Source organism: Pongo abelii, chromosome X (genome assembly GCF_028885655.2).
Source record: "Pongo abelii isolate AG06213 chromosome X, NHGRI_mPonAbe1-v2.0_pri, whole genome shotgun sequence".
NCBI lineage: Eukaryota > Metazoa > Chordata > Mammalia > Primates > Hominidae > Pongo > Pongo abelii.
The window spans coordinates 120,952,329-120,979,438 of NC_072008.2; the positions used below are offsets into that span (position 1 = coordinate 120,952,329).

A 27,110-nucleotide genomic window follows, 5' to 3' on the forward strand; every position below is an offset into this window, starting at 1 on the left:
ATGACAGAAAGCAGATTAGTGGTTGCTGGAGAAGGAAGGATTGCAAAGACACACGAGGAAATTCTGGGGGGCAGTAGATATGTTCATTATTTTGACTGTGGTGATGATTTCATGGTGTATGCATATGTCAAAATTGATCAAATTGTACACTTTATTTATATGCCCTATATTGTATGTTAATAACTCAATAAGGCTGTTAAAATTGGAAAACATCCTAAAACAAAGAAAATTAATTTAAAAATGTTATATATTACAAATTCTGAGTTCAGAGAAAAGCAATGAAGCTAAAAATAAAACCCTTAAAACAAAAATGACATAATATTAGTGAGGTAGTGAATGCTTGTAATCCCAGTTATTTGTGAAATGGAAGTCTAGAGCTCAGGAGTTCCAGTCCAGCCTGGGCAACACAGTGAGACTCCATCTCTAAAAAAGGGGTTTTTTTAATTTTAAAAAAGAAAAAATGGCAAAACGGGAAAATCTGTATAATGTAATGCTGCAGAAAACGTTGCTAAGTTTGCTATTTCCCCACTGAAAGATTGAGAGTAGAAAAAAGAAACAACAAATATTTTTAAGAATTAAAAATTTAAAACATCACATCAGCCAAGCACAGTGGCTTGCGCCTGCAATCCCAGCACTTTGGGAGGCTGAGGCAGGTGGATCACTCGAGGTCAGGAGTTCAAGACCAGCCTGGCCAATGTGGTGAAACCCCGTCTCTATTAAAAATAAAAAATTATCTGGGTGTGGTGGCACGCGCCTGTAGTCCCAGCTACTTGGGAGGCTGAGGCAGGAAAATTGCTTGAACTGGGAGGCAGCGGTTGCAGTGAGACGAGATCGTGCCACTGCACTACTCCAGCCTGGGCGACAGAGTGAGACTCCGTCTCAAAAAAAAACAAAACAAAAACAAAACCATCACATCAACTATATACAAGAGGTAATTGGAGGACATTATGTAATTTCCAAATTACCCAACAATTCACTGATTCTCTACACATTAAATTATGTTTACTTACTTGAGGGAAGAGATTAAAGGGGGATCTGTAGACCAGATTATTAAGACACTGTTCAAAAGACAGCTTAACAAGCACAACTTAATTGTGCTCTGATAACAATGTCATTTCTCTCCATAGTCATTCATGTTGAGGTTAGGTTTATAACACTTTACAAAGAAGCAATATTGTGATTATACATGTTCCTTATATATTTACAATACTGCTTTAATGATTAATTGTATAGTAGTGCAATTATTACATGAAACATAAGACAATTCCTAAAAATTTCAAAGTTTGTCCAACACAGGTATTATCATAATATGCTGGTATAATTTCCAATTTTGCATTTTAAATAAAGTTTACAAAGCTGTTCACACTGAATGCAAATCTTCCAATCAGAATCTATCCAATGAATTACAAAGGAGTCCAAATGTTTTCTAGCAAAAAAAAAAGAAGGAAAAAAAGATGGTAACAATGACATCACAACCAAGTTGTAAATATGGCCACCGAGTTATGTTTGGTCAGTGATGTGCATGATTTTCCATATTTGTAGCTATTTTATAAATGACTTTAAAGGTAGCTTAAAAACATTCATTAGATAACTGCTACAGTGAAAGCTGGAGCTTAGGAGAAGGTACCAAGAGAAGGCATTCATTTTCATATTCAGAAAGCACTATTCATTGCTCTAAGAAGAACCCCAGTTTGCATGTAATAAATTCAAATTTAGGTGATCACGTTGTTAGATAAATAACAATTACCTGTGAGACACCCAACTTTTTACAAGCATCAAGAAAATTTTCTACATTTCTTCGACATTTTGCCATGCTCAGTTTGGGCTGTAAAGTAAGAGGGAAAAAATGTACTTTTAGGCATTTTTCTATGGAACTTAATCAAAACTGAAAACTAAGTTCACTGAGGTATATTATTTAAAGACAATTTTAAGAAGCTATATCTTCCTTTAGAGAACTAACAAATTGTAAACAAAACTTACCACTGCTGGTGATGGTACATGAATACTAGCAACAGAACGTGGCCTTATATGATTGGCTAAATGGCAAAGAACAACCCCATCCATCAGTGCAGCTCCAATGTCATCAGGCAAAATTACTTTTAACCTGGATTCAAGATTCTATAGAAAAACAGGTGTAAATCAGATACTCTATCTAAACATACATGTTAAATGTTTATATTACTAATTGTTGTATATCCAAACATTTTAAGGAGCATTGAAAATAAAATCTGTACGCCTTATTAATTTTCCAAGTTAAACCCATTTCCACAAAGCAGATCTGAAAGAGCAATCTTACATTGCGAAGTTGTCGTATTTGCTCTCGCTCTTCCCGTAAATGTTCCATCTTTCTTCTCATTGTAAATCCTGGATCTGCTGCCCCATATTCTTGGCGAGATGAGCGGCTAAAAGCTATAAAAAAAAAAATTTCCTAACTTGTTACAAAGTTAATAGGAAGGAGCAACTATTGATGGGGAAAGAGGCATGATAAAAAGAATCAATACAAAATTACATAAAACATTATTACTCACTAATACATTCCAAATATTTTTAGAGAATATATTTGAACTCTATTTATGTGCATAATTGAAAGCAACAGGGAAGACAAGTGTAATGATTTCTACCACCTATACATGTTCTTATTCAAACATACGTTATTAGAAACTTATGGCCCAGGTTAAAAATGATTACTGAACATATGTCAGCCTTTTATCTTTTAAAAAAGGAAATTATTCTTGAAGGTCAATACAGTTATTCAGGAATAAAAACTATAATTCAATACCTTGCCAAGTAACATGGATCCATTTTCTTTTGGGCTTGCCAAATGCGAAAAGATCCCTTTATAAAACCACAATATAATGGAGTGCTATAATTTCAAACAGTGTTTGGTCTGCTGGCAGAGTGGTCATTCTAACAGCAGTCACAGTAGAGTAGAAATAAGACTGCAGTATATCTAAGGCAAAAAGCTGAGGTTTCAGGAGCTTGAAGGTAAAGAGGAAGAAACAAATGGGAATGGGAATTGGAAAGACAAATATCGTTAAGAGAAAATTGCTTTCAGGAGAGGGGAAAGAATCTATGTGTACTTAAAACTATGGAATCAATCCCATTTAAGCTGGGAAACTAGTTTCAAATATAACTAATAAATTTTATTTACAGAATATCTATTTACCTGATCTAGGCTTCAAGCCAAAGGGACTGTGTGAGAAACCATCAGTTCTGTCATATTCCTAAAAAAAATTAAAAAGTTAAAAATAAATAAATAATAAAACTTCTTTTCTTTCCAAATAATCAAGGTGCTTATTCATGTCCATGCCAATTTGGGGAAATACTTATTTTCCTATGATTAGTAAAGAGAAAACTAACTTGCATTTCAATTCAAGTTGATACATGTCACTTTTAAGAGGTCAACTAATATTTGCTAGTTGAGCTAACTATATAGGCTTTAAATACTTTCATAGTAGAAAGAAAATGAAAATCATTAGTGAACTGTATAAAATAGATCATACTTTTTGAAAGAATCAGACTGAAGTTTCCCAAAAAAAGAAGTAAGCGTCAATGAAAAGGTAAGTGAATTTAGTATTTACTCAGCATCTACTATGGACTTAACACCTAACAGTAGATAATCTGAAGGCAAACATATTTTTATAGGGACTGCAGAATGATAGATGATAAATATCATCTCTTCTATTTGAATGAATATTTTTTCAAATGTTTCACACACAGTGGTTTGCTGTGGAAAGATTTGTAGTACATTAAACAAATCTGAAGATGGAGTTAGAAAGCTTAGGCTATGTTTTGAGCACAACATATAATTTCTCTGTGATTGTTTCTTCATCTTTCAAATGAGGTTACTGTGAAGATTAAATGAGATAACTAAATGAAACTACTGTGTAAAGTGATAAAATAATGTAATCTTAGCAGCACCTTATTTAATCTGTGCAACAACTCTGTGAAGTGAGTAGGGCTCAGCTTCAGTCACTTCTCTGCCATTTATTAACTAAGATAGTTTGGAAAGTCACCCATCTCTTCAGCTGTAAAATGATGAGGATCATATCTATTTTATGGGGCTGCTTTTAGGTACAAATATACAGGCAAGCACTTTGTTAATAGTAAAGCATTACACTAATTGGTTTTACTCTTTTCCATTCACACATGAAATTAATGCAATCAGAATTCTGTAGATTACCTAAATCTTCTGTTAACATGTGATATGCAGTTCAAGTTAAATGTCAGTTGAGTTACCAAAGCACATACATACTCACCACCCTATCCAAATCTACAAGCCTCCCAGTTTGTCTTCACTATTTTGGTTAAATTAATATAAATTCCTAGATGAAAGTTTCACTGATCCAAATGAAATAAAAAATATATTATAAAACTCACACCTGTAATCTCAACACTTTGGGAGGCCAAGGCAGGTAGATCACTTGAGGCCAGGAGTTCAAGACCAGCCTGATTAACATGGTGAAACCATGTCTCTACTAAAAATACAAAAATTAGCCAGGTGTGGTGGCATGTGCCTGTAGTCCTACCTACTTGGGAGGCTGAGGCACAAGAATTGCTTGAATGTGGGAGGTGGAGGTTGCGGTGACCTGAGATCGTGCTACTGCACTCCAGCCTGGGCAACAGAGTGAGATCATGTGTCATATATGTAAATTATTTGGGAAATTTGGTATGAATAGTCTTCCCTGTGAGCACAGATCATAAAATCATATCAAGCAGACAAATAAGTAGTAGTCACTTATATGCTTATACTTGTAACTTAAAGTAAAAGAATTACAAAAGCATATGACAAAGACTAATTTTAAGATATCCTAATTTAAATTGTTTTCTAAAAGTATGTATACCATTTTACCTATCATATGAATAATTTAGAAACATGTTTATAAAATTAATGTCCAAATCCATTTAAAAGTTTTGTAATGCAGATCACCCACAACAACAAAGAATCCTAGCCTATTAAAAAAGCACCACCACCTACATATAATGAAATATTAACAGCATCTATGTAACCAAAGTTACACAGTGAATTTGGGCCATCCAACACTTTGGGCAAAGTGTTGAATTCATCAACTGAATGTGTAATCATTTACTTACTAATGCCAATACACTTTAAGGTAATCTGAAGTAGAAGAGATAGAGTTTAGAATTTTTAAAATTTATCTCTTGTTGTAAAGCAATAGACTTGAATAAATAAATTAGAAAAATCAGTCATTCAAGCCACCAGAGTATTTGATCGAGATTTCACAAACTCTAACTTTCTGATACCCATTCTCCCAAAAACGTGTAACCTCCTGTCGATAGGAACAACCCACTGCAGGGATGTTTCTCGTGGAAAAAGGAAATTTCTTTTGCATTGGTTTCAGACCTAACTGGTTACAAGAAAAACCAAAGGCCATTGCACAATGCTGAAGTACTTTTTTCAAATTTAAAATTTGAAAGTTGTTCTTAAAATCTATCATTTATTTTAAAATACGGATGAATGAGAAAGCATAGATTTGATAAAATGAATTCTTTTCTGCAATCTACAGACATTTCCCAATAAGAAAATCATAAATAAACAAGTGCTAGTATCAATATTTTTACCAAAAAATGGCATTCTTAGAATTTTTTATAGGCTAGAAGGTTTGTACAAACTAATCTGCCATGGATTTTAAAATATGAGTGAATAAATTACATTGCAAAAAAAAATCAGGTTACAGAGAACTGGCAAGGAAGAATCTTATGTAAAACACAGAAAACATACAAAACGTATTTTTAAGACATATAAAAACAGAACTTGTACCTCAGATGATACTGGAGATTGTGGTGACATATTAGCATTATCACTGTCTTGCTAAAACATAAAAATAAAAAGATGGAAGATGAAATTACAATACAAATGATGATTTAAACATATAAAAGGAAAATAAAAATTGTTTTGACCAACTACTAAAGGAAGAACTACTAAAGATATGCCATCCAGCACATTGCCACTCTACATGTGGTCTGTGAACCAGCAGCATAGGGATCCTTTGGGAGTTTAGAAATGCAGAATCTCAGGTCTCACCCGCGACCTAACTAATCAGAATCTACATTTCAATAAGACCCTCAAGTGGTTCGAAATATAGTACTTTAAAGTTTGAAAAATACTATCTACATATAATAGCAGGGATGTGTTACCAATCTGAGACATGTAAATGAAGGCATGCAAAATTTCCATCACCCCAAATAACTTTCATCTGAAAATTTATATGTATCTAATATAGGCTTATTGATAATTACAAAGAATTTAATTTAATAAAACATTAAATGGTCCATGATTTTTAAATGACTATTCTATTGCCAACCAAATATGAGAATTTTGACATTTAACTTTGAATATGCACACTACATAGAAAATGTATTCATTCAACAAATGATTATTGGCTACCTACTATATGTCAGACACTATGCTAGACACTGAGAGTACTGAAATTTAGTAAAATATCACCCATTCAAGGACCTTTCAGGCGAGGACAGAAATAGATTCACGTATACAGGTAATACAACATTCTCAGTATAATACAGAACAATGCATGGCATATTATGAGGCACAGATAAGGGGCACTTGGGGGGGGATGATGAAGATGGTAGAGAAAGGCAAGTTTCCTGAGAAAGTATAAATTCAGTAAAAAACTGAGTGTCTACCAGAAAAAGAAAGAAGGGAACAACATGCTAAGATGAAAGGAGAAGAACCAAAGCATGGAAGCAACAAATGTAAAGATGAGTGCAGAAAACCTCTGAGCAGTTTTGTCTTGCTGGAGGGTAAGGTGAATGGAGGGTAAGGTGAAAGAGGAGCAAGTTGTGAATTAAGGCTGATGTGGCAAGCAGGGACTTGATAAAGGAGGATCTAGAATTTATCTTCTAAGTTATGGGGGGAAACTGAAGGTTTCTAAGCAAGGGAATGGCCTGATTACATCTGTGTTCTTTGAAATGGCCACTCTGGCTGCAGTGAGAATGGACTAGAGAAAGGGAGAGCAAGGAAGCTATTGCAGTAGAACAGGCAAGAAATGGACGAGGGCCTCTGCCAGAGCAGAAACAGTAGAAATAAAAGCGGAATGTATGCAAAATATTTTAGTGCAAATAAACAAACAGTAAGTCTTGGCTACTGATTAGATATTGAGGCAGGCAAGAGAAAAGCGGGTATGAGGAGGCAGGGAAAACAAAATGTTTTCTGTCAAAGGCAGATGACAAATATTTTAGGCTTTGTGACAACTAACTGTCCCCCTAATTCATGAGGAATATGTTCCAAGAACCCCAGTGAATGCCTGAAACCGCAGATAGTACCAGACCCTTTATAATATATGTGCTATGTTTTTTCCTATACATACATACCTATGATAAAGTTTAATTTATAAATCAGGTATGAGATTAACATCAATAACTAATATTAAAACAGAACAATTATAACAACGTATTGTAATAAAAGTTATGTAAATGTGATCTCTCTCTAAGTGTCTTATTGTACTGTACTCACCTATTTTTAGACTGTGGTTGACCACAGGTAACTGAAACCTTGGAAAGTGAAATGGAGAAAAAAGGAGAGCTACTATACTCAAACACTGCCACAGTAATGAAAAAGTAGCCATAGGCAAATGAGTATGGCTGTTTTCTGATACAGCTTTACTTACAATCCCATACAGTATGTCAAATTTGGCTCCTGGATCATAATTTGCCAGCCCCTGCTCCAGCTAGATGATGGAAGGTGATCCCATTAACTCAGTAGTTCTCAACCTTCGCTGGACATTAAACTCACATGGGAAACGTTAAAAACTTCATTGCTCAGTCCATACCACAATATACCACATGTCAATTAAATTATAATATCTAGGGGGTGTGACCCAGGCGACAGTATTGTCTAAAGCTCACCTGGTAATGTTAGCGTACAGCCAAAGTTGAGAGCCACTGCACAAACTGTTGGATATTAGCGAAAAAGTGGGTTTAGAAGCAAAAATTTTTTAAAAACTCAGTTTTGAACATATTTAGTCCTATTGGGTTTATGAGATATATCCAGCAGAAATTCTAAGCAGGTAGGAAGATGGATAAAATATTGCAAGGGCTTGAACCTCAGGGGAGAGGTCTGGACTACAGACAAATCTGAGAGGCTTCAGCAGGTACACAGGTGTTATTCACTGAAGGCTTGACAGCTGGTGAAGACGTGCTAGAGACCACACAGTAGGCCATTCCCTGGGAATAATATTTAAAGGGTAAGCTGGGATCTTGTGGAGTTGGTGCAATGGAAAGCTTGGGCAGGTGTACAGGAACTGATTGTGCTCATGCACAGGTAAATATTGCCAAGCATACGCATACAAAACATGTAATTTAGGCTTAAACATAAATACTAACAGTGAAAATATGACCAGCTATAACCATAACTGACTTTTATTCATGCCAGTAAATACTACTGGAGAGGCCATGGAGAGAAATCGGCATCTGAGCTGGCAGACGACCAATCATCTGGCTCTATTCATTATTTTTCCCTGTGTGATTCTATTTCCTAAAACTGAAGACATTTTCAGAAGCCCTGCCAAGTACCCAACATCAAATTAAATACCAATCTCTCCAACAAAAATACACAAAACTTAAGTATTTATGGTAATGAGAATATATCTTTTCAACAATGATAGGCTGCTGCATAGTTTACACTGTGCAGTAGAAAGGTTTATGGTAATGCACAAACTGTAGAAATAGAATTTTAAATTTTAAAATAGTATGCAGAATTTATGGAAGGAGTTCCTAAACAAAGCTCCTAAAAAAAATCTCAATTGACAACCAGGCTGATTTAGAAAGATAAAAGATGTGAAAGACAACACACTTACACTCATGGATGACAGGTCTAAGACGAATGATGATAAAATTCTAAAACTGAATTATTAGTAATTCCATTCTAAAGGACATATGGAAATTAAATGATTAAATTAATAATTGTATGATGATGCTCATATGTTTTTATTGTTGGAAAAAAACCATGCATTAAATCAATAACAAAGAAACTGAAAAATGGATTGCATTTTACTCTCACTGAGCCAATTTCATATGATAAGTAAACATTTCAAATAATTATTAATATTATCTTTTCTCACCTCATCATTTTCATTGCCACTTGAACTCTTCCTCATTGATTTATACTGAAAAATATTTAAAACACATAATTTATTTTCCCTTGAACATATAAATTCTCTACTAGTAAATTATGTACAAGGTTCTTTCATATTTTGGTAGCTTTATTACATTACCTGATAACAAATTTAAGTATATAACAGGTGTAAACAGTCCTACTACTAATAACTAACAAAAATAATGCTTTCCATGTGCAAGGCATTGTTATAAGTACTTTACACAGATCAAGTAACATTTCTTTCTTAAGCCAAGCTATTTCCCATTCATTCAGGTGTGCAATCTGAGGGTTGTCTTAGAATTTTCCTTTTTCTTAATTCACTATATCCAATATGTCATCAAGTCAATTCTTTTTTTAATCTCTCTCAGACTTACTTCTTTGGAATTCTCACAACTACCACCCTTTTCCAGGCCCTCATTATCTTATACCTGGTCTATAATCTCACCATTCTAAGATGTCATTCATTATTAAGAAACCTACTGCTTTCATGTTAAAAAACACTACATTAAATATATATATTGATTGCTTAATAACTGTAATAATGATGACAGCTAACACTTGTACTAGTGCTTGCTATATGCCAAGCACTGATTTAAATGTCTTACATGTATTAACTCATTTAATCTTAACAACCCTACTACATAAGAACCATGCTTATATGTGAAAAAATGCTTCTTAGAGTCAAGAAAATACAGTATGACCACCACTGGAATTCTTACTTCTGACTCCTCTTCACTGCAAATGATCCTGCAAATCAGTGGCAGATTTTTTTTTTTTTTTTCACTTTCAGCAGAATGAACTTTTTTTTTTTTCTTTTTTATTATTATCATTATTATTATTATTATTATTATACTTTAGGCTCTATGGTACATGTGCACAACGTGCAGGTAAGTTACATATGTATACATGTGCCATGCTGGTGCGCTGCACCCATTAACTCGTCATCTAGCATTAGGTATATCTCCCAATACTATCCCTCCCCCCTCCCCCCACCCCACAACAGTCCCCGAAGTGTGATGTTCCCGAACTCCAACAAATTTACAAGAAAAAAACAAACAACCCCATCAAAAAGTGGGCAAAGGACATGAACAGACACTTCTCAAAAGAAGACATTTATGCAGCCAAAAAACACATGAAAAAATGCTCACCATCACTGGCCATCAGAGAAATGCAAATCAAAACCACAATGAGATACCATCTCACACCAGTTAGAATGGCAATCATTAAAAAGTCAGGAAACAACAGGTGCTGGAGAGGATGTGGACAAATAGGAACACTTTTACACTGTTGGTGGGACGGTAAACTAGTTCAACCCTTGTGGAAGTCAGTGTGGCGATTCCTCAGGGATCTAGAACTAGAAATTCCATTTGACCCAGCCATCACATTACTGGGTATATACCCGAAGGACTATAAATCATGCTGCTATAAAGACACATGCACACGTATGTTTATTGCAGCATTATTCACAATAGCAAAGACTTGGAACCAACCCAAATGTCCAACAATGATAGACTGGATTAAGAAAATCAGCGGCAGATTAACCTTCCATTTACAACTCATGACTGCCCTGTTGTAACACCTACTAACTTTCAGATTATGTCCAAACTTCTATGCCTGGCATTCAAAGTTCCTTTTTGTAAATTTTTTAAATTATTATTATTTTTACATTTGTATATACTTATATTTGTGGTCAATTTTTTTTATTATACTTTAAGTTCTAGGGTACATGTGTACAATGTGCAGGTTTGTTACATATGTATACATGTGCCATGTTGGTATGCTGCACCCATTAACTCGTCATTTACATTAGGTATATTTCCTAATGCTATCCCTCCCCACTCCCTCCACCCCATGACAGGCCCTAGTGTGTGATGTTCCCCACCCTGTGTCCAAGTGTTCTCATTGTTCAATTCCCACCTATGAGTGAGAACATGCGGTGTTTGGTTTTCTGTCCTTGCAACAGTTTGCTCAGAATGATGGTTTCCAGCTTCATCCATGTCCCTACAAAGGACATGAACTCATCCTTTTTTATGGCTGCATAGTATTCCATGGTATATATGTGCCACATTTTCTTAATCCAGTCTATCATTGTTGGGCATTTGGGTTGGTTCCAAGTCTTTGCTATTGTGAATAGTGCCGCAATAAACATACATGTACATGTGTCTTTATAGCAGCATGATTTATAATCCTTTGGATATATACCCAGTAATGGGATGGCTGGGTCAAATGGAATTTCTAGTTCTAGAACCTCGAGGAATCACCACACTGTCTTCCACAATGGTTGAACTAGTTTACAGTCCCACCAACAGTGTAAAAGTGTTCCTATTTCTCCACATCCTCTCCAGCACCTGTTGTTTCCTGACTTTTTAATGATCGCCATTCTAACTGGTGTGAGATGGTATCTCATTGTGGCTTTGATTTGCATTTCTCTGACGGCCAGTGATGATGCGCATTTTTTCATGTGTCTGTTTTGAGAAGTGTCTGTTCATCTGCTTTGCCCACTATTTGATGGGGTTGTTTGATTTTTGCTTGTAAATTTGTCTAAGTTCTTTGTAGATTCTGGATATTAGCCCTCTGTCAGATGGGTAGATTGTAAAAATTTTCTTCCATTCTGTAGGTTGCCTGTTCACTCTGATGGTAGTTTTTTTGGCTGTGCAGAAGCTCTTTAATTAGATCCCATTTGTCAATTTTGGCTTTTGTTGCCATTGCTTTTGGTGTTTTAGTCATGAAGTCCTTGCCCATGCCTATGTCCTGAACGGTATTGCCTAGGTTTTCTTCTAGGGTTTTTACGGTTTTAGGTCTAACATTTAAGTCTTTAATCCATCTTGAATTAATTTTTGTATAAGGTGTAAGGAAGGGATCCAGTTTCAGCTTTCTACATATGGCTAGCCAGTTTTCCCAGCACCATTTATTAAATAGGGAATCCTTTCCCCATTTCTTGTTTTTCTCAGGTTTGTCAAAGATCAGATGGTTGTAGATGTGTGGTATTGCTTCTGAGGGCTCTGTTCTGTTCCATTGGTTCTATTTAATGGTCCCCTTTACATATGCAGCATTATCTTCCATAACCCTTGGAAAAATAGATAACCAATCTGATATCTCAACCACAACCCTTGGAAAAATAGATAACCAACCTGATATCTCAGCCAAAAACTGGGGGGTGAGCTGTATTAGGGGTAATAAATACAAAACGTATTCTTCCTCCACTGTCTCTCCTACGGCAACTATCACTAATCTAGCAGGATGTTCTTTCCAGGTGATCTCACACAGAATCTCAATATGCCTTCAACCCAGTGTGCCAGAGAGCCACTGAATGAAATTGGCATATGTGAAAAAATCCTATTTATCAGGCAAGACAATCACTGAAGTCACTTATTTTTGGTTTTAATCTATGTCAATGAAACAGTGATACTTGAGTGAATATGCTAACATTTATTAAGTGGTTACTCTGTGGCAAGTGTAATTCTAAGTATTTTTATTAATAAATAATTTAATAGTTATGAGCAGACCAGATTCTGCTCGCTCAAACGCCTTACTCCACTTCCTTGGCAACCACATCCAACAAACCCAATATGGCTGAGATTGAGAAATTTGGTAAGTCAAAATTGAAGAAGACAAAAAACACAAGAAAAAAATCCACTGCCTTCCAAAGAAATGACCAAACAGGAGAAGCAAGCCAGACAAATCATAATGAGGTATACATCATGAAAATGAACTGTACATTGCACAAGCATTGCCCTCATATTTTACTTCTTTTGGCTGATTAACTTTGCAAGATGCAAAGAGGTTGGATCAAGTTTAAATGACTGTGCTGCTCCTCTCACATCAAAGAATCAAGAGCTACTGAAAATGAAGACCGCTCTTGCCTCTCCCATCTGCCTGGCTGGCAGATAAGGAAAAGAATTTGAATGTTGGTGAAGGAAGAAGCAGGGTGGAATGACAGTGAAAGCTAGAGTAAACCAAGCTGGCCCAAGGTGTCCTGCAAGCTATAAAATTCAGTTTAATCAGAGTATCAGGTTTTTTGTTCCAGTGATTTTATTTATCGGGATACACAATTTTTTAAATGTGCAAATACAAAGTTTCAAAATGTGCAGAAAAAGTTTGTGGCAACCCTGTATCAAGCAAGTCTATTGGTGCCATTTTTCCAATAGCACGTACTCACTTCGTGTCCATCAAATTTTGAGAATTCTCACAATATTTCAAACTTTTTCATTATTATCATATCTGTTATGGTGATCTGTGATAGTGATCTTTGATGTTACTATTGTAATTTTTGAGGGGTGACTCAAACGATGCCCATATAAGAAAGCAAACTTAATCGATAAATGTTGCATGTGTTCTGACTGCTCCACTAACCAGTTGTTCCCTATCTCCTATTCCCTGACACACAATAATATTGTAATTAGGCCAACTAATAATCCCACAATGGCCTCTTTAAGTGTTCAAGTGAAAAGAAATAGTATGTCTTTCCCTTTAAATAAAAAGCTTGAAATGATTAAGCTTAGTGAGGAAGACATGTAGAAAGCAGAGATAGGGTGAAGCTAGGCCTCTTGCTCCAATTAACCAAGCTGTGAATGCAAATAAGTGTTGAAGAAAATTAAAAGTGCTACTCATTCCAGTGAACATACCAAAAATAAGAAAGTGAAACAGCCTTATTGCTGATATGGACAAAGTTTGAGTGGTCTGGATAGAATAGCAAACCAGCCACAACATTCCCTTAAGACAAAGCCTAGTCCAGAGCAAGGCCCTTTCTTCAATCCTATGAAGTCAAGGTGAGGAAGCTGCAGAAGAAAAGCTGGAAGCTGTAGAGGTTGGTTGGTTCATAAGATTGAAGGAAAGAAGCTGACTGCGTAACATAAAAGTGCAAGGCGAAGTAGCAAGTGCTGATGTAGAAGCTGAAGCAAGTTATAGAGAAGATCTAGCTAGCTAAGACAATTGATGAAGGTGACTACACTAAACAACAAATTTTCTATGTAGACAAAATAGCCTTCTATTGGAAGAATATGACACCTAAGACTGCTGTAGATAGAAGTCAATGCGTGCTTCAAAGCTTCAAAGAACAGGCTGACTCTTGTTAGGGGCTAATGCAGCTGCTGACTCTAAATTGAAGCCAATGTTCATTTAACCATTCCAAAACTCCTAGGTCCCTTAAGAATTATGCTAAATCTATTCTGCCTGTGCTTTATAAATAGACCTGCAAAGCCTGGATGACAGCACATCTGTTTACAGCATGCTTTACTGAATATGTTAAGCCCACTATCGAGCTCAGAAAAAAAGATTCCTTTCATAATATTGCTGCTCATTTACAATGAGTCTAGTCAACCAAGAGTTCTGATGAAGATGTTCAAAGAGATCAATGTTTTCATGCACAACATCCATTCTGCAGTGCATGGATCAAGGAGTAATATCAACTTTCAAGTCTTACTATTTAAGTAATAACATATCATAAAGCTATTGGGGCCATAGATAGTGATTCTTCTGATGGGCCTGGGCAAAGCAAATTGAAAACCTCTGCAAATGATTCATCATTCTAGATGCCATTAGGAACATTTATAATTTATGGGAGGAGGTAAAAATGTCAACATTAATGAGAGTTTGGAAGAAATTCATTCTGATCGTCATGGACAATTTTGAAGGGCTCAAGACATCAGTGGAGGAAATAACTGTAGATGTGGTGGAAACAGCAGGAGAACTAAAAGTAGAGCTTTTTTTTCTTTTCTTTTCTTTTCTTTTTTTTTTTTTTTGAGACAGGGTCTCACTTTGTCACCTGGCTGGAGTGCAGTGTCGTGATCTTGGCTCACTGCAGCCTTGACCTCCTGGGCTCTAACAATCCTCCGGCCTCAGCCACCCCCGACCAAGTAGAGGGGACTACAGGCATGTGCCACCATGACCAGCTAATTTTTTTGTATTTTTTGTAGAGACGGGGTTTTGCCATTGGCCCAAGCTGGTCTCAAACTCCTGAGCTCAAGGGATCCACCTACCCCAGCCTCCCAAAGTGCTAGGATTACAGGCATGAGCTGCCACACCCGGCCTAGAAGTAGAGCTTAAAGATGTGACTGAATTACTGTAATCTCATGATAAAACTTTAACAAATAAGGAGTTGCTTTTAATGGATGTGCAAAAAAAGGTGGGGATTTTTAAGGTAGAATTTACTCCTGGTGAAGAAGCTGTGAACACTGTTGAAATGACAACCAATGATTTACAATGTGACATACCCTTATTTGATAAAGCAGTGGCAGGGTTTTAGAGGATTGACTCCAATTCTGAAAGAAGTTCTACTGTACGTAAAATGCTAACAGCATCGCATGCTACAGAGAAATCTGTTGTGAAAGGAAAGTCCATTGATGTGGCAAACTAGAAATTGCCATATTCACCCAACTTTCAGCAACCACCATCAACATCTACGCAAGACCCCCCACCAGTAAAAAGATTATGACTCGCTGAAGGCTCAGATAATTGTGAGTAATTTTTAGCAATAAAGTGTTTTTAATTAAGGTATATCATTTTTTCATACATAATACTATTACACACTTAGTAGATTACAGAGCAATGTAAACATAACTTTTATGCACTGGGAAACCAAAAAATATTCATGTGACTTGCTTTATTGATATATATTCATGTGACTTGCTTTATTGAATAGATATTTGCTTTAATGGCGTTGTCTGGAATCAAACCCACAATATCTCTTAAGTATGCCTGTACTGTTACACTCATTTATAAAGTTTTAAAAAACAAACTTAATTAAGGTTACATGACTTGACAAAGTCACATAGTTAATAGGTATCCAAGTAAGGACTGGAACCCAAGTGGTTTGATTCTATAAGCCCAGGCACTGTGCCATAAAATCATCTCTTGATATCTGCAAGGGATTGGTTCCAAGACCCCTACCCCCGCCTCACCCATGCCAAAATTCACAGATATTCAAGTCCCTTCCCTTATATAAAATGGCACAGTATTTGCATATAACCTCACATCTTCCTGTATAGTTTAAATCATCTCCAGATTACTTATAATAGTGAATACAATGTAAATGATATCTAAACAGTTGTTACACTATATTTTTTATTTGTATTATTTTTACCTTTTTTTGCCTTTTTTCCCACATATTTTCAATCATGGCTGGCTGAATGCATATGGAACCTGCAGATACAGAGGGACAACTATACTCCCATTTCTAAACACTAATTAATAGGAATTTGCCAGAGATAAAAGGGCTAATGGGCATTCTCAGAAGAAGAAAAGCAAAAAGAACTAAGAAAGCACAGCCTATGTAGAAAACAAAGAGCAGTTTAATGAGGCTAGTGAGGAAAGTGAATTTTGGCAGGTAATGAAATATAGAAAAGGAAAGAAGGAATGGTCCACGAAGATTTTAACAAATCCAAACTTTATCTTATTGGTAATGGGAAGCCAATAAGAAATTTTTTGGATGATTTACAGTTTTACAGTTTTATTTAAGAGAAAATTTACAGATTTACAGTTTTATTTAAGGGCATTTTCTCACATTGTCTGATAATTATTTTTTATTGATACATAATTGTACATATTTATCAGGTACTTGTGATATTGTGATACATGCATACAATGTGTAATCATCAAATCACGGTAATCACCTCAAAGACATTTATCATTTCTCTGTGCTGGGAACATTATCAATATTTTCTTCTAGCTATTTTAAAATATATAATAAATTATTATTAACTATAGTCAATCTATGGTGCTACTGAACACTAGAATAAAGAAATTTAAAGCCAGAGAATTATCCAAGGGCTGAGAAAGGAGGACCATTAATCGGTTATCACAATTGCCTGGGCAAGAAAGTATGAGGGTTCCAAAAAGGGCAAGGGCAATAGAGATAGACATGAATTGCAGAAAGGATGCATATATTAGGGCTGATAACCCATTAGGTGATGGGAATGAGAAAGAAAAAGAATCAAGAAAGACTGAGGAATAGAGCTTAGACAACCGGGTAGATACCATTACAATTAACTAAAATAAAGAACAGAAAGGAACAGCAAGTTCCATGGTAGGGGATGGGGTAGATACTTAGCCTGAAATATATGTAGGGCATCCAAACAGTTAGAAACACAGATTTAGGGAACAGAAAAAAAGTTATAGGATGTAAATTTAGACACAGCAGAATATAAGAAACATCTAGAGTCATTAACACTCCAGAGAGAGCTTTTTAGAGTAATAAAATGAGGATCAGACCCTAAGAGCAAGCAGAAGAAAAGTTAGACAAGGACATCAAAATGATAACAAGGAAGAAAAATGAGATAGAAACCAAGATAGGAGTATCAAGAAGGAAGATGTGGTCATCATTGTCAAATGCTACACTGGGTTTTGCCATTAGTAGGTGCGTGTTAAAATCTAGCGAGGGGCTATTTCAATGGAGAAATGAAAGCGAATGCCAGATTGCAGTGGGTTAAGGAATGATCAGAAACTGGAGAACTAGAAAGTCTGGCCCTGGCCATGGTCAGGAGTTCAAGACCAGCCTAGCCAACAAAGTGAAACCCCGTCTCTACGAAAAATACAAAAATCAGCCGGGTGTGGTGGAGGGCGCCTATAATCCCAGCTACTCGGGAGGCTGAGGCAGGAGAATCGCTTGAACCTGGCAGGCAGAGGTTGCAGTGAGCTGAGATCGCGCTATTGCACTCCAGCCTGGGTGACACAGCGAGGCTCCGTCTCAAAAGAAAAACAAAGAAAGTTTAGCCCTAAAAGAGAGCAAAGAGATAAGGCAACAGCTAAAAGGGCAGTCAGGGATAATGGTAGTGTCAGGGCTCAGAAAATACTACCCCAAGATATGGCACCTTCAAGGTCACTCTCTGACCTTCTCCAGGCCCCCCTTTCTTCAGCCCCTCTTCCTCTCCCTAAGGCAGGTAATAGAAACTAGAATTCCCCGTCTCACAAAGCAAGCCATACAATCTAGAAAGGTCACTCTCTGACCTCCTCCCTTCTCCCTTTAAGATGCATGTGACAGGTTTCCTGCAGCATACCAAAGGAGAAGGAATGTCATAGACACAGAAAAGATTCTCAACAAACAGGCCCAGTTTGTTACCATTAGATCATACCCTTTTTTGTTCAATCACGTGTCTCCACAACTATTCATTTCTTTCATCAGACTTAGCATGAACATATGGTTTTCCCTGGGTCTTTGGGTCTTCATTTCTGAAGGATCCTGTGTCACATAAAAACCTGATTAAATTTTTATGCTTTTCTCTTGTTAATCCATCTTGTGTTATGGGGTGTCAGCTATGATTCTTGCAATGGGTAGGGAAAAGATATTACTTTTTCTTCCCTGTAACAGAGGTTTGAGCACATCTATAAGGTGAAAGGTAAAGAGGCAGGAAAGACATAGAAGAATAAGAGGATAATTGAAATGCAAAGAAATACAAGATGATATACTTAAGAACTTAGAAAATGGGAAATGTATTACTGTTACTAAACTACAATTCTAATTTAAAATACTCATTATACATGAAAACTTAGAAAGATGCTAAGTTTGCATTACTGCACATATTTAAATGTCTTGAAACTCCAAACCTAATATATACATAGATTTGAAAATACTCTCTAATTCCAAGTTTTTACTAATTCAACTCAGCTATCCCCAACTAGTATTAGTCTGAATTCTGAATTACTGAAGTTTTATTACATCTAAATTCAAATGTTACAATAAAGGCCTAGTTTAAAAACCAGAAAAACAGAAAGGTCAGTCCATCTCAGAAGCTTTTATATACATATACATATACCTATACATATACATATACATATACATATTTTTTGAAGCTAGTCAAGTGAAGCAGCGGGAGTGGAAAATAAAGAAATGTGTAATTGTGAGTAATTCATTGTAAACACCATTGAATTCGGACTAGCCTCAGAAGCTTATATTAATTTCAAAAGACAGACAACAACTTGTGCATAAACTCTGACTCAGAATAAATCAGGTTATTTTACAATCCCAGTGGCTTCTTTATTCCCGTATAAAACCAACAATGATCATAGAATATGTGTCAAAATATTTTCCAGGGGGTTAACCTTTAAATAAAAATAGTGTACTATACTTATGAAATCAATATGTATTTTATGAGTTATTATGTTTTATCACAATAGTAATGAGATACATTTGAAGACATATATGCCACTTAAATAAATCAATAATATTTAAAACTAACTGGCTAGAGATACTCTAATACTTTTTAACTGTTTTGTCTAGAAATCAATTATTAAATGCATTTAGAAATTCACTTGTGGCCGGGCACGGTGGCTAACGCCTGTAATCTCAACACTTTGGGAGGCCCGGGCAGGCAGATCACGAGGTCAGGAGTTTGAGACCAGCCTAGACAATATGGTGAAACACCGTCTCTACTAAAAATACAAAAATTAGCCAGCTACCCACAGTAGCCAGCAGTGCAGGGAGAGAAAGCCTGTACACTTTGGGGAGGGAGAGCAGAGGGACTGGGGAACATTACATTGAACTTAGTGCCGCCCTGCCACAGAGGGGAACAAAGTTGTGCTGCACTCAACAAGCACCCAGGCATGGAGGGAGCATGTGGATCAGCCCTAACCAGATGGGAATCGCTCATGCCAGCAGCTTGAACTTAAGTTTCTCAGTAACCTCACCAATTGCAGGCCAAAGTACTCTGGGGTTCTAGGTAAACTTGAAAGGCAGTCTAGGGCACAAGGATTGCAATTTCCAGGCAACTCCTAGGGCTGCGCTAAGCTTAGAGCCAGTGTACTAGGGTGGCATGTGACTTAGGGAGACACCAGCAGGGGTGGTAAGGGAGTGCTTGCACCACTCCTCCCCCAACCCCAGACAGTGCAGCTCGCAGCAGTGAGAAAGAGACCCCTTCCTTTAACTTGAGGACAGGACAGGGAAGACTGAGGAGGACTTTGTCTTACTCTTGGATACCAGCTCAGCCACAGTAGGATGGGGCACTGGCCAGAGCTGTGAGACCCCCATTCCAGGCCCTAGCTCCTGGATGACATTACTAGACATACACCCTGGGCAAAAAGGGAACCCACTGCCTTGAAGGGAAGGACCCAGTCCTGCCAGGAGTCATCACCAGCTGACGAAAGAGCCCTTTGGGCCCTGAATAACCAGCAGCAATACCCAGGTAGTATGCTGTGGGCCTTGGGAGAGACTGAGATGTGCTGGCGTCAGGTAAGACTTAGCACAAAACCAGCTGTGGTGGCTACATGGAGAGACTCCTGTTTGAGAAAAGCAGAGGGAAAAATAAAGGGGAATTTGGCACCTTAGGAATCCACTCAGACACAGTGAGGTAAGCAACAAGCAGTCTCTTGGAGTTCAGGAATCTAGGCCTCGGCTCTTGGGCAGCATTTCTGGACCTGCCCTAAGTCAGAATTCAGGGTGAGTCCCAGGCCTGGCAGCATTCACCACAAGCTGATTGAAGAGCACTTGGGCTTTAACAGAACATGAGCAGCGGCCTAGCAGAACCCCCCACGGGCCAGTGGTGGTGGTGGCCACTGAGATAGGTTCCTCTATCTGTGGAAAGGGGAAAGAAGAGTGGCAAGGACTTTGTATTGTGGTTTGAGTGCCATCTTGGCTGCAGTAGAATAAAACATCACTAATAACATTAAATGTAAATGAACTAAACTATTAAAATAAAAAGACATAGAATGGCTGAATAGATGAAAAAATAAGATGCAATGACCTGCTACCTACAAGAAACACACTTGAGGCCAGGTGTGGTAGCTCATGCCTGTAATTCCAGCACTTTGGGAGGCCGAGAGGGGTGGATCACGAGGTCAGGAGATCGAGACCATCCTGGATAACACGGTGAAACCCCATCTCTACTAAAAGTACAAAAAAAAAAAAATTAGCGAGGCATAGTGGCGGGCACCTGTAGTCCCAGCTACTCTGGAGGCTGAGGCACGAGAATGGCGTGAACCTGGGGGGTGGAGCTTGCAGTGAGCCGAGATCGCGCCACTGGGCGACACAGCAATACTCCGTCTCAAAAAAAAGAAAGCTTATTTTGCCAAGGTTGAGGATAGTGCCTGTGACACAGCCTCAGGCAATCCTGATGACCTGTGCCCAAGGTGGTCAGAGCACAGCTTTGGTTTTATACATTTTAGGGAGACACAAGATATCAATCAACATATGTAAGACAAACATTATTTCAGTCCAGAAAAGCAGGAAAACTGGAAGCGGCTAGGGGACTTCCAGGTCATAGGTAGATAAGAGACAAATGGCTGCATTCTCTTAAGTTTCTGATTAGCCTCTCCAAAGGAGGCAATCAGATATGCATTTATCTCAGTGAGCAGAGTGGTGACTTTGAATAGAATTGGAGGCAGGTTTCCCCTAAGCAGTTCCCAGCTTGACCTTTCCCTTTAGCTTAGCAATGTTGGGGTGAGGCCAAGGGGGGTGGATCACTTGAGGTCAGGAGTTCAAGACCAGCCTGGCCAACATGGTGAAACCCCATCTCTACTAAAAATACAAAAAATAAAAAATTAGCCGGGCATGGTGGCACATGCCTGTAGTCCCAGCTACTCAGGAGGCTGAGGCAGGAAAACTGCTTGAACCCAAGAGGCAGAGGCTGCAGTGAGCCAAGATCATGCCATTTCACTCCAGCCTGGGTGACAGAGGAAGACTCCACCAAAAAAAAAAAAGAAAAAGAAAAAGAAAAAAGAAAAAAGAAAAAAAAAGAAACACACTTCACTTACAAAGATACACATAGACTGAGAATAAAGGGATGAAGAAAGATATTCCATGCCAATGGAAACCAAAAAAGAGCAGGTGTAGCTATACTTATATCAGACAAAATGGATTTCAAGATAAAAATGAACAAGAGACAAAGAAGGTCATTATATAATAAAAAAGGGGTAAACTTAGTCAGAGGATATAGTGATTTGTAAGTATATATGCACCCAATACTGGAGCACTCAGATATATAAAGCAAATATTATTGGAGCTCAAGAGAGAGATAGATCTCAATACAGTACTAGCTGGAGACTTCAACACCCCACTTTCAGCACTGGACAGATCTCCCAGACAGAAAATCATCAAAGAACCATTGGACTTAATCTGCACTATAGACCAAATGGACCCAACAGATATTTACTGAACATTTCATCCAGTGGCTACAGAATATATGTTCTTCTCCTCAGCACATGGATCATTCTCAAGGATAGACCATATGTTAGGTCACAAAATAAGTCTTAAAACATTCAAACAACAAAGAAGTTACTGAGATAACATCAAGCAACTTCTCTGACCACAATGAAATAAAAGTAGAAATCAATATGAAGAAGAATTTTGAAAACTATACAAACACATGGAAATTAAACAATATGCTTCTGAATGACCAGTGGGTCAATGAAGAAATTAAGAAGGAAATTGAAAAATTTCTTGAAACAAATGATAATACAAATACAACATAGCAAAACCTATGGGACACAGCAAAAACAGTATTAACAGGAAAATCCAGCTATAAGTGCTTACATCAAAAGAGAAGAAAAACCTCAAACAAATAACATAATGATTCATCTTAAAGAACCAGAAAAGGAAGAGCAAACCAAATCCAAAGTTAGTATAAGAAAAGAAACAGCCCAGGTGTCATGGCTCACACCTGTAATCCCAACACTTTGGGAGCGTGAGGTGGGCAGATCACTTGAGCCAAGGAGCTCAAGACCAGCCTGGGAAACATGGCAAAACCCCATCTCTACAAAAAATACAAAAATTAGCTGGGTGTGGTAGTGCCTGTAGTCCCAGCTACTTGGAAGGCTGAAAGGTGAAAGGATGGCTTGACCCTGGGAGGTCAAGGCTGCAGTGAGCCATGACACCACTGCACCTCAGCCTGGGAGAAAGAGTGAGACTCTGGTTTAAACAAACAAACAAACAAAACAAAAGAAATAATAAAGATCAGAGCAGAAATAAATAAATTTGAAGTGAAGAAAACAAAATACAAAAGATCAATGAAACAAAAATATGGTTTATTGAGAAGATAAACAAAATTGACAAACCTTTAGTCAGATTAAGATAAAAAGGGGAGAAGACCCAAATAAAATCAGAGATGAAAAAGGAGACATTACAACTGATACCACAGAAATTCGAAGGGCCACTACTGGCTACTATGAACAACTATGTGCCAATAAACTGGAAAATCTAGAGGAGATGGACAAATTCCTAGACACATAAAACCTACCAAAATTGGATCATGAAGAAATCCAAAATGTGAACAGGCCAATAAGAAGTAATGAGATCAAATCTGTATAAATAGTCTCCCAGTAAAGAAATGCCTGGGACCTGATGGCTTCACTGCTAAATTCTACCAAAAACTTAAAGAAAACCTAATACCAATCCTACTCAAAGTATTCAAAAAATTGAAGAGGAGGGAATACTGGCAAACTGATTCTACAAGGCCAGTATTAGCCTAATACTAAAACCAGACAAAGACACATCCAAAATAGAAAACTACAGGCCAAAATCTCTGATAAATATGGATGCAAAAATCTTCAACAGAATACTAGCAAATCGAATTCAACAATATATTTAAAAGGTCATTCATCATGACCAAGTGGGATTTATTCCAGGGATGCAAGCATGGTTCAACATATGCAAATCAATTGTTGTGATACATCATATCAACAGAATAAAGGACAAAAATCATATGACTATTCCAATTGATGCCAGACAAGCATTTGCTAAAATCCAACATTCCTTCACAATAAAAACCCTCTGATATGGTTTGCTTGTGTCCCCACCAAAACCTCATCTTGAACTGTAACTCACATGATTCACAAGTGTCATGGGAGATACCAGTGGGAGGTAACTAAATCATGGGGGCGGGTTTTTCCCATGTTGTTCTCATGATAGTGAATAAGTCTCATGAGACCTGATGATTTTAAAAATGGGAGTTTCCCTGCACAAGCTCTCTTCTCTTGTCTGCCACCACGTAAGACGTGCCTTTCACCTTCCACCATGATTGTGAGGCCTCCTCAGCCATGTGGAACTGTCAGTCCAATAAACCTCTTTCTTTTGTAAATTGACCAGTCTCGGGTATGTCTTTATCAGCAGCATAAAAATAGACTAATACACTCTCAAAAAATGGGGTATAAAAGAAATATATCCCAACATAATAAAAGCCAAAACTCATAGCCTTTCCCCTAAGATCTAAAAGATGACAGGGATGCACATTGTCACCACTGTTATTCAACACAATACTAGAAGTCCCACCTAGAGCAATCAGACAAGAGAAAGAAATAAAGGGCATCCAAATTGGAAAAGAAGAAGTCAAATTATCCTTGTCTGCACATGATATAATCTTGTATTTGGAAAAACCTAGACTCCACCAAAAAAAAAAATAGAACTGATAAATTCTGTAAAGTTGCAGGATACAAAACCAACATACAAAAGTCAGTAGCATTTCTATATGCCAACAGTGAACAATCTAAAAAAGAAATTTAAAAAATAATCCCATTTACGATACTCACAAAATTAAATACCTAGGAGTTAACCAAAGAAGTAAAAGATCTCTACAATGAAAACTATAAAATACTGCTGGAAGACATTGAAGAGGACACACAAATATGGAAAGATATTCCACATTCATGGATTGGAAGAAACAATATTGTTAAAATGTCCATACTACTCAGAGCAATCTATAGATTCAATGCAATCCCTATCAAAATACCAATGGCATTCATCACAGAAACAGAAAAATCAAGCCTAAGATTTAGATGAAACCACAAAAGACCAAGAATGGCCAAAGCTCTTCTGGGAATAAGGAATAAAACTGGAGGAATCACATTACATGACTTTGAATTATACTACAGACCTATGGTAATCAAAACATCATGGTACTTGCATAAAAATAGACACACAGACCAATGGAACAGAACAGAGAACCCAGAAACAACTCCACACACCTACAGTGAACTCAATTTCAACAAAGCTGCCAAGAACATACACTGGGGAAAAGACAGTCTCTTCAGTAAATGATGCTGGGAAAACTGGATATCCATATGCAGAAGAATGAAACTAGGCCCCTATCTCTTGCTGTACACAAAAATCAAATCAAAATGGATTAAGGACTTAAATCTAAGACTTCAATCTATAAAACTGCTACAAGAAAACATGGGGGAAAGTCTCCAGGACACAGGTCTGGGCAAAAATTTCCTGAGCTACCCCATAAGCGCAGGCAACCAAAGCAAACATGGAGAAATGGGATCACATCAAGTTAAAAAGCTTCTGCACAGCAAAGGAAACAAGAAAGTGAAGAGACAACCCACAGAATAGAAGTATCTGCAAACTACCCATATGACAAGGAATTAATAACCAGAATTTAAGGAGCTCAAGCGACTCTTTAGGAAAGTATCTAATAATTAGATTAAAACATGGGTAAAAGATGTGAATAGACATTTCTGAAAAGAAGACATACAGATGGCAAACTGGCATACGAAAAGGTGCTCAACATCATTGATCATCAGAGAAATGCAAATCAAAACTACAATGATATATCATCTTACCCCAGTTAAAGTGGCTTATATCCAAAAGACAGGCAATAACATACTGGTGAGGATGTGGAGAAAAGGGAACCCTCGTACACTGTTGGTGGGAATGTAAATTAGTACGATCATTATGGAGAACAGTTTGGAGGCTCCTCAAAAAACTAAAAATACAGCTACCACACAATCCAGCAATCCTACTGCTGGGTATATACCCCAAAGAAAGGAAATCAGTATATCAAAGAGATATCTGAACTTCCATATTTATTGCAAAACTATTCACAATAGCCAAGATTTGGAAGCAACCTAAGTGTCCATCAATAGAAGAACAGATAAAGAAAATGTGGTACACATACACAATGGAGTACTATTCAGTCATAAAGAAGGAGAGTCTGTCATTTGCAACATGGATTGAAATGCAGGTCATTATGGTAAGTGAAATAAGCCAGGCACAGAAAGACAAGCACCACATTTTCTCACTTATTTGTAGGATGTAAAAATCAAAACAATTGAACTCATAAAGATAGAGAGTAGAAGAATGGTTACCAGAGGCTAGGGAAGGGTAGTGGGGGAGTAGAGGGTAGGTGAAGATGGATAATGGGCATAAAAAACAGAATAAATAAGACCTAGTTTTGATAGCGCAATGGGGTGACTATAGTCAATAATAATTTAATTGTACATCTCAAAATAACTAAAAGAGTGTAATTTGATCATAACACAAATGATAAATGTTTGAAGGAATAGATACCCCATTCCCCATGATGTGATTATTGAACATTGCATGCCTTTCAAAATATCTCATGTATCCCATAACTATATATACCTAATATGAACCCAAAAAATTAAAAATTTAAAATAAAAAAAGATGTTTAATAAAATACTTCCTGGCATCATGAATTTCACTGAAATACAGTGATTTTCTTTTGGCTATAAGAACACTAAATTTTATATACTAGAATAATAATCTATACAATAGTGGCCTGGGAATCTAAAAGAGTCGATGTAACTTTCCTACCATGATTTACTTACTAACTTAACCTGACCCAATTTGTATTCTTGCTCACATAATCTAGCCAATATGTTGAAACAGTTTTACCTAGTTTCAGGGACTTACCTGAAAAAAATACTATCCAAAATTAGCCTTCAAAACTAAGAAGAAATAGAGTTGGATTTCTTACATACACACACACACACACACACACACACACACACACACATTCAATAAATACACTGAATAACCATGACAAATAATTTACCATGGGACAGAAACAAAGAAATCCTGTGCCTCAGTCATTTATATGTATTAAGATAAAGTTGCACAAAAGTTCTGTACATTTCGTCACATTGCAAAACCTACAAGAGCCACCATTGAACAAGCTCAGTGATAATCTGATATAAATCTCGAGTGTAGTGTATTTTACTGTTTAATGAACTATAAATCCAGATTAGCTTTAATAATACAACCTACCAATAGCCCTTTCAATTATCGGGAGATAGGTGATTAAGAGAA

The 27,110-nt window shown here is 37.0% G+C and overlaps 1 protein-coding gene and 1 non-coding gene across 4 annotated transcripts in view; both read right to left on the bottom strand.

The window, feature by feature from the left end:
* LRCH2 (leucine rich repeats and calponin homology domain containing 2) overlaps positions 1-27,110 on the bottom strand; it is a 119,316-nt gene that overhangs the window by 7,137 nt on the left and 85,069 nt on the right. For 2 of the 3 annotated variants that reach the window (XM_009235192.3, XM_054544982.2), the window contains exons 15-20: positions 9,102-9,146; positions 5,783-5,833; positions 3,167-3,224; positions 2,297-2,409; positions 1,981-2,118; positions 1,748-1,825 (exon numbers count right to left, since the gene is read on the bottom strand). In XM_009235192.3, coding sequence (XP_009233467.1) covers positions 1,748-1,825; positions 1,981-2,118; positions 2,297-2,409; positions 3,167-3,224; positions 5,783-5,833; positions 9,102-9,146 — 483 coding nt within the window. The remainder of the gene's footprint in view (positions 1-1,747; positions 1,826-1,980; positions 2,119-2,296; positions 2,410-3,166; positions 3,225-5,782; positions 5,834-9,101; positions 9,147-27,110) is intronic. The other variant, XM_054544983.1, reaches the window with a different exon arrangement.
* LOC112131173 (small nucleolar RNA SNORA35) lies at positions 5,280-5,408 on the bottom strand. The gene has a single exon (XR_002913310.1). It is a non-coding gene; the product is annotated as a small nucleolar RNA SNORA35 (small nucleolar RNA).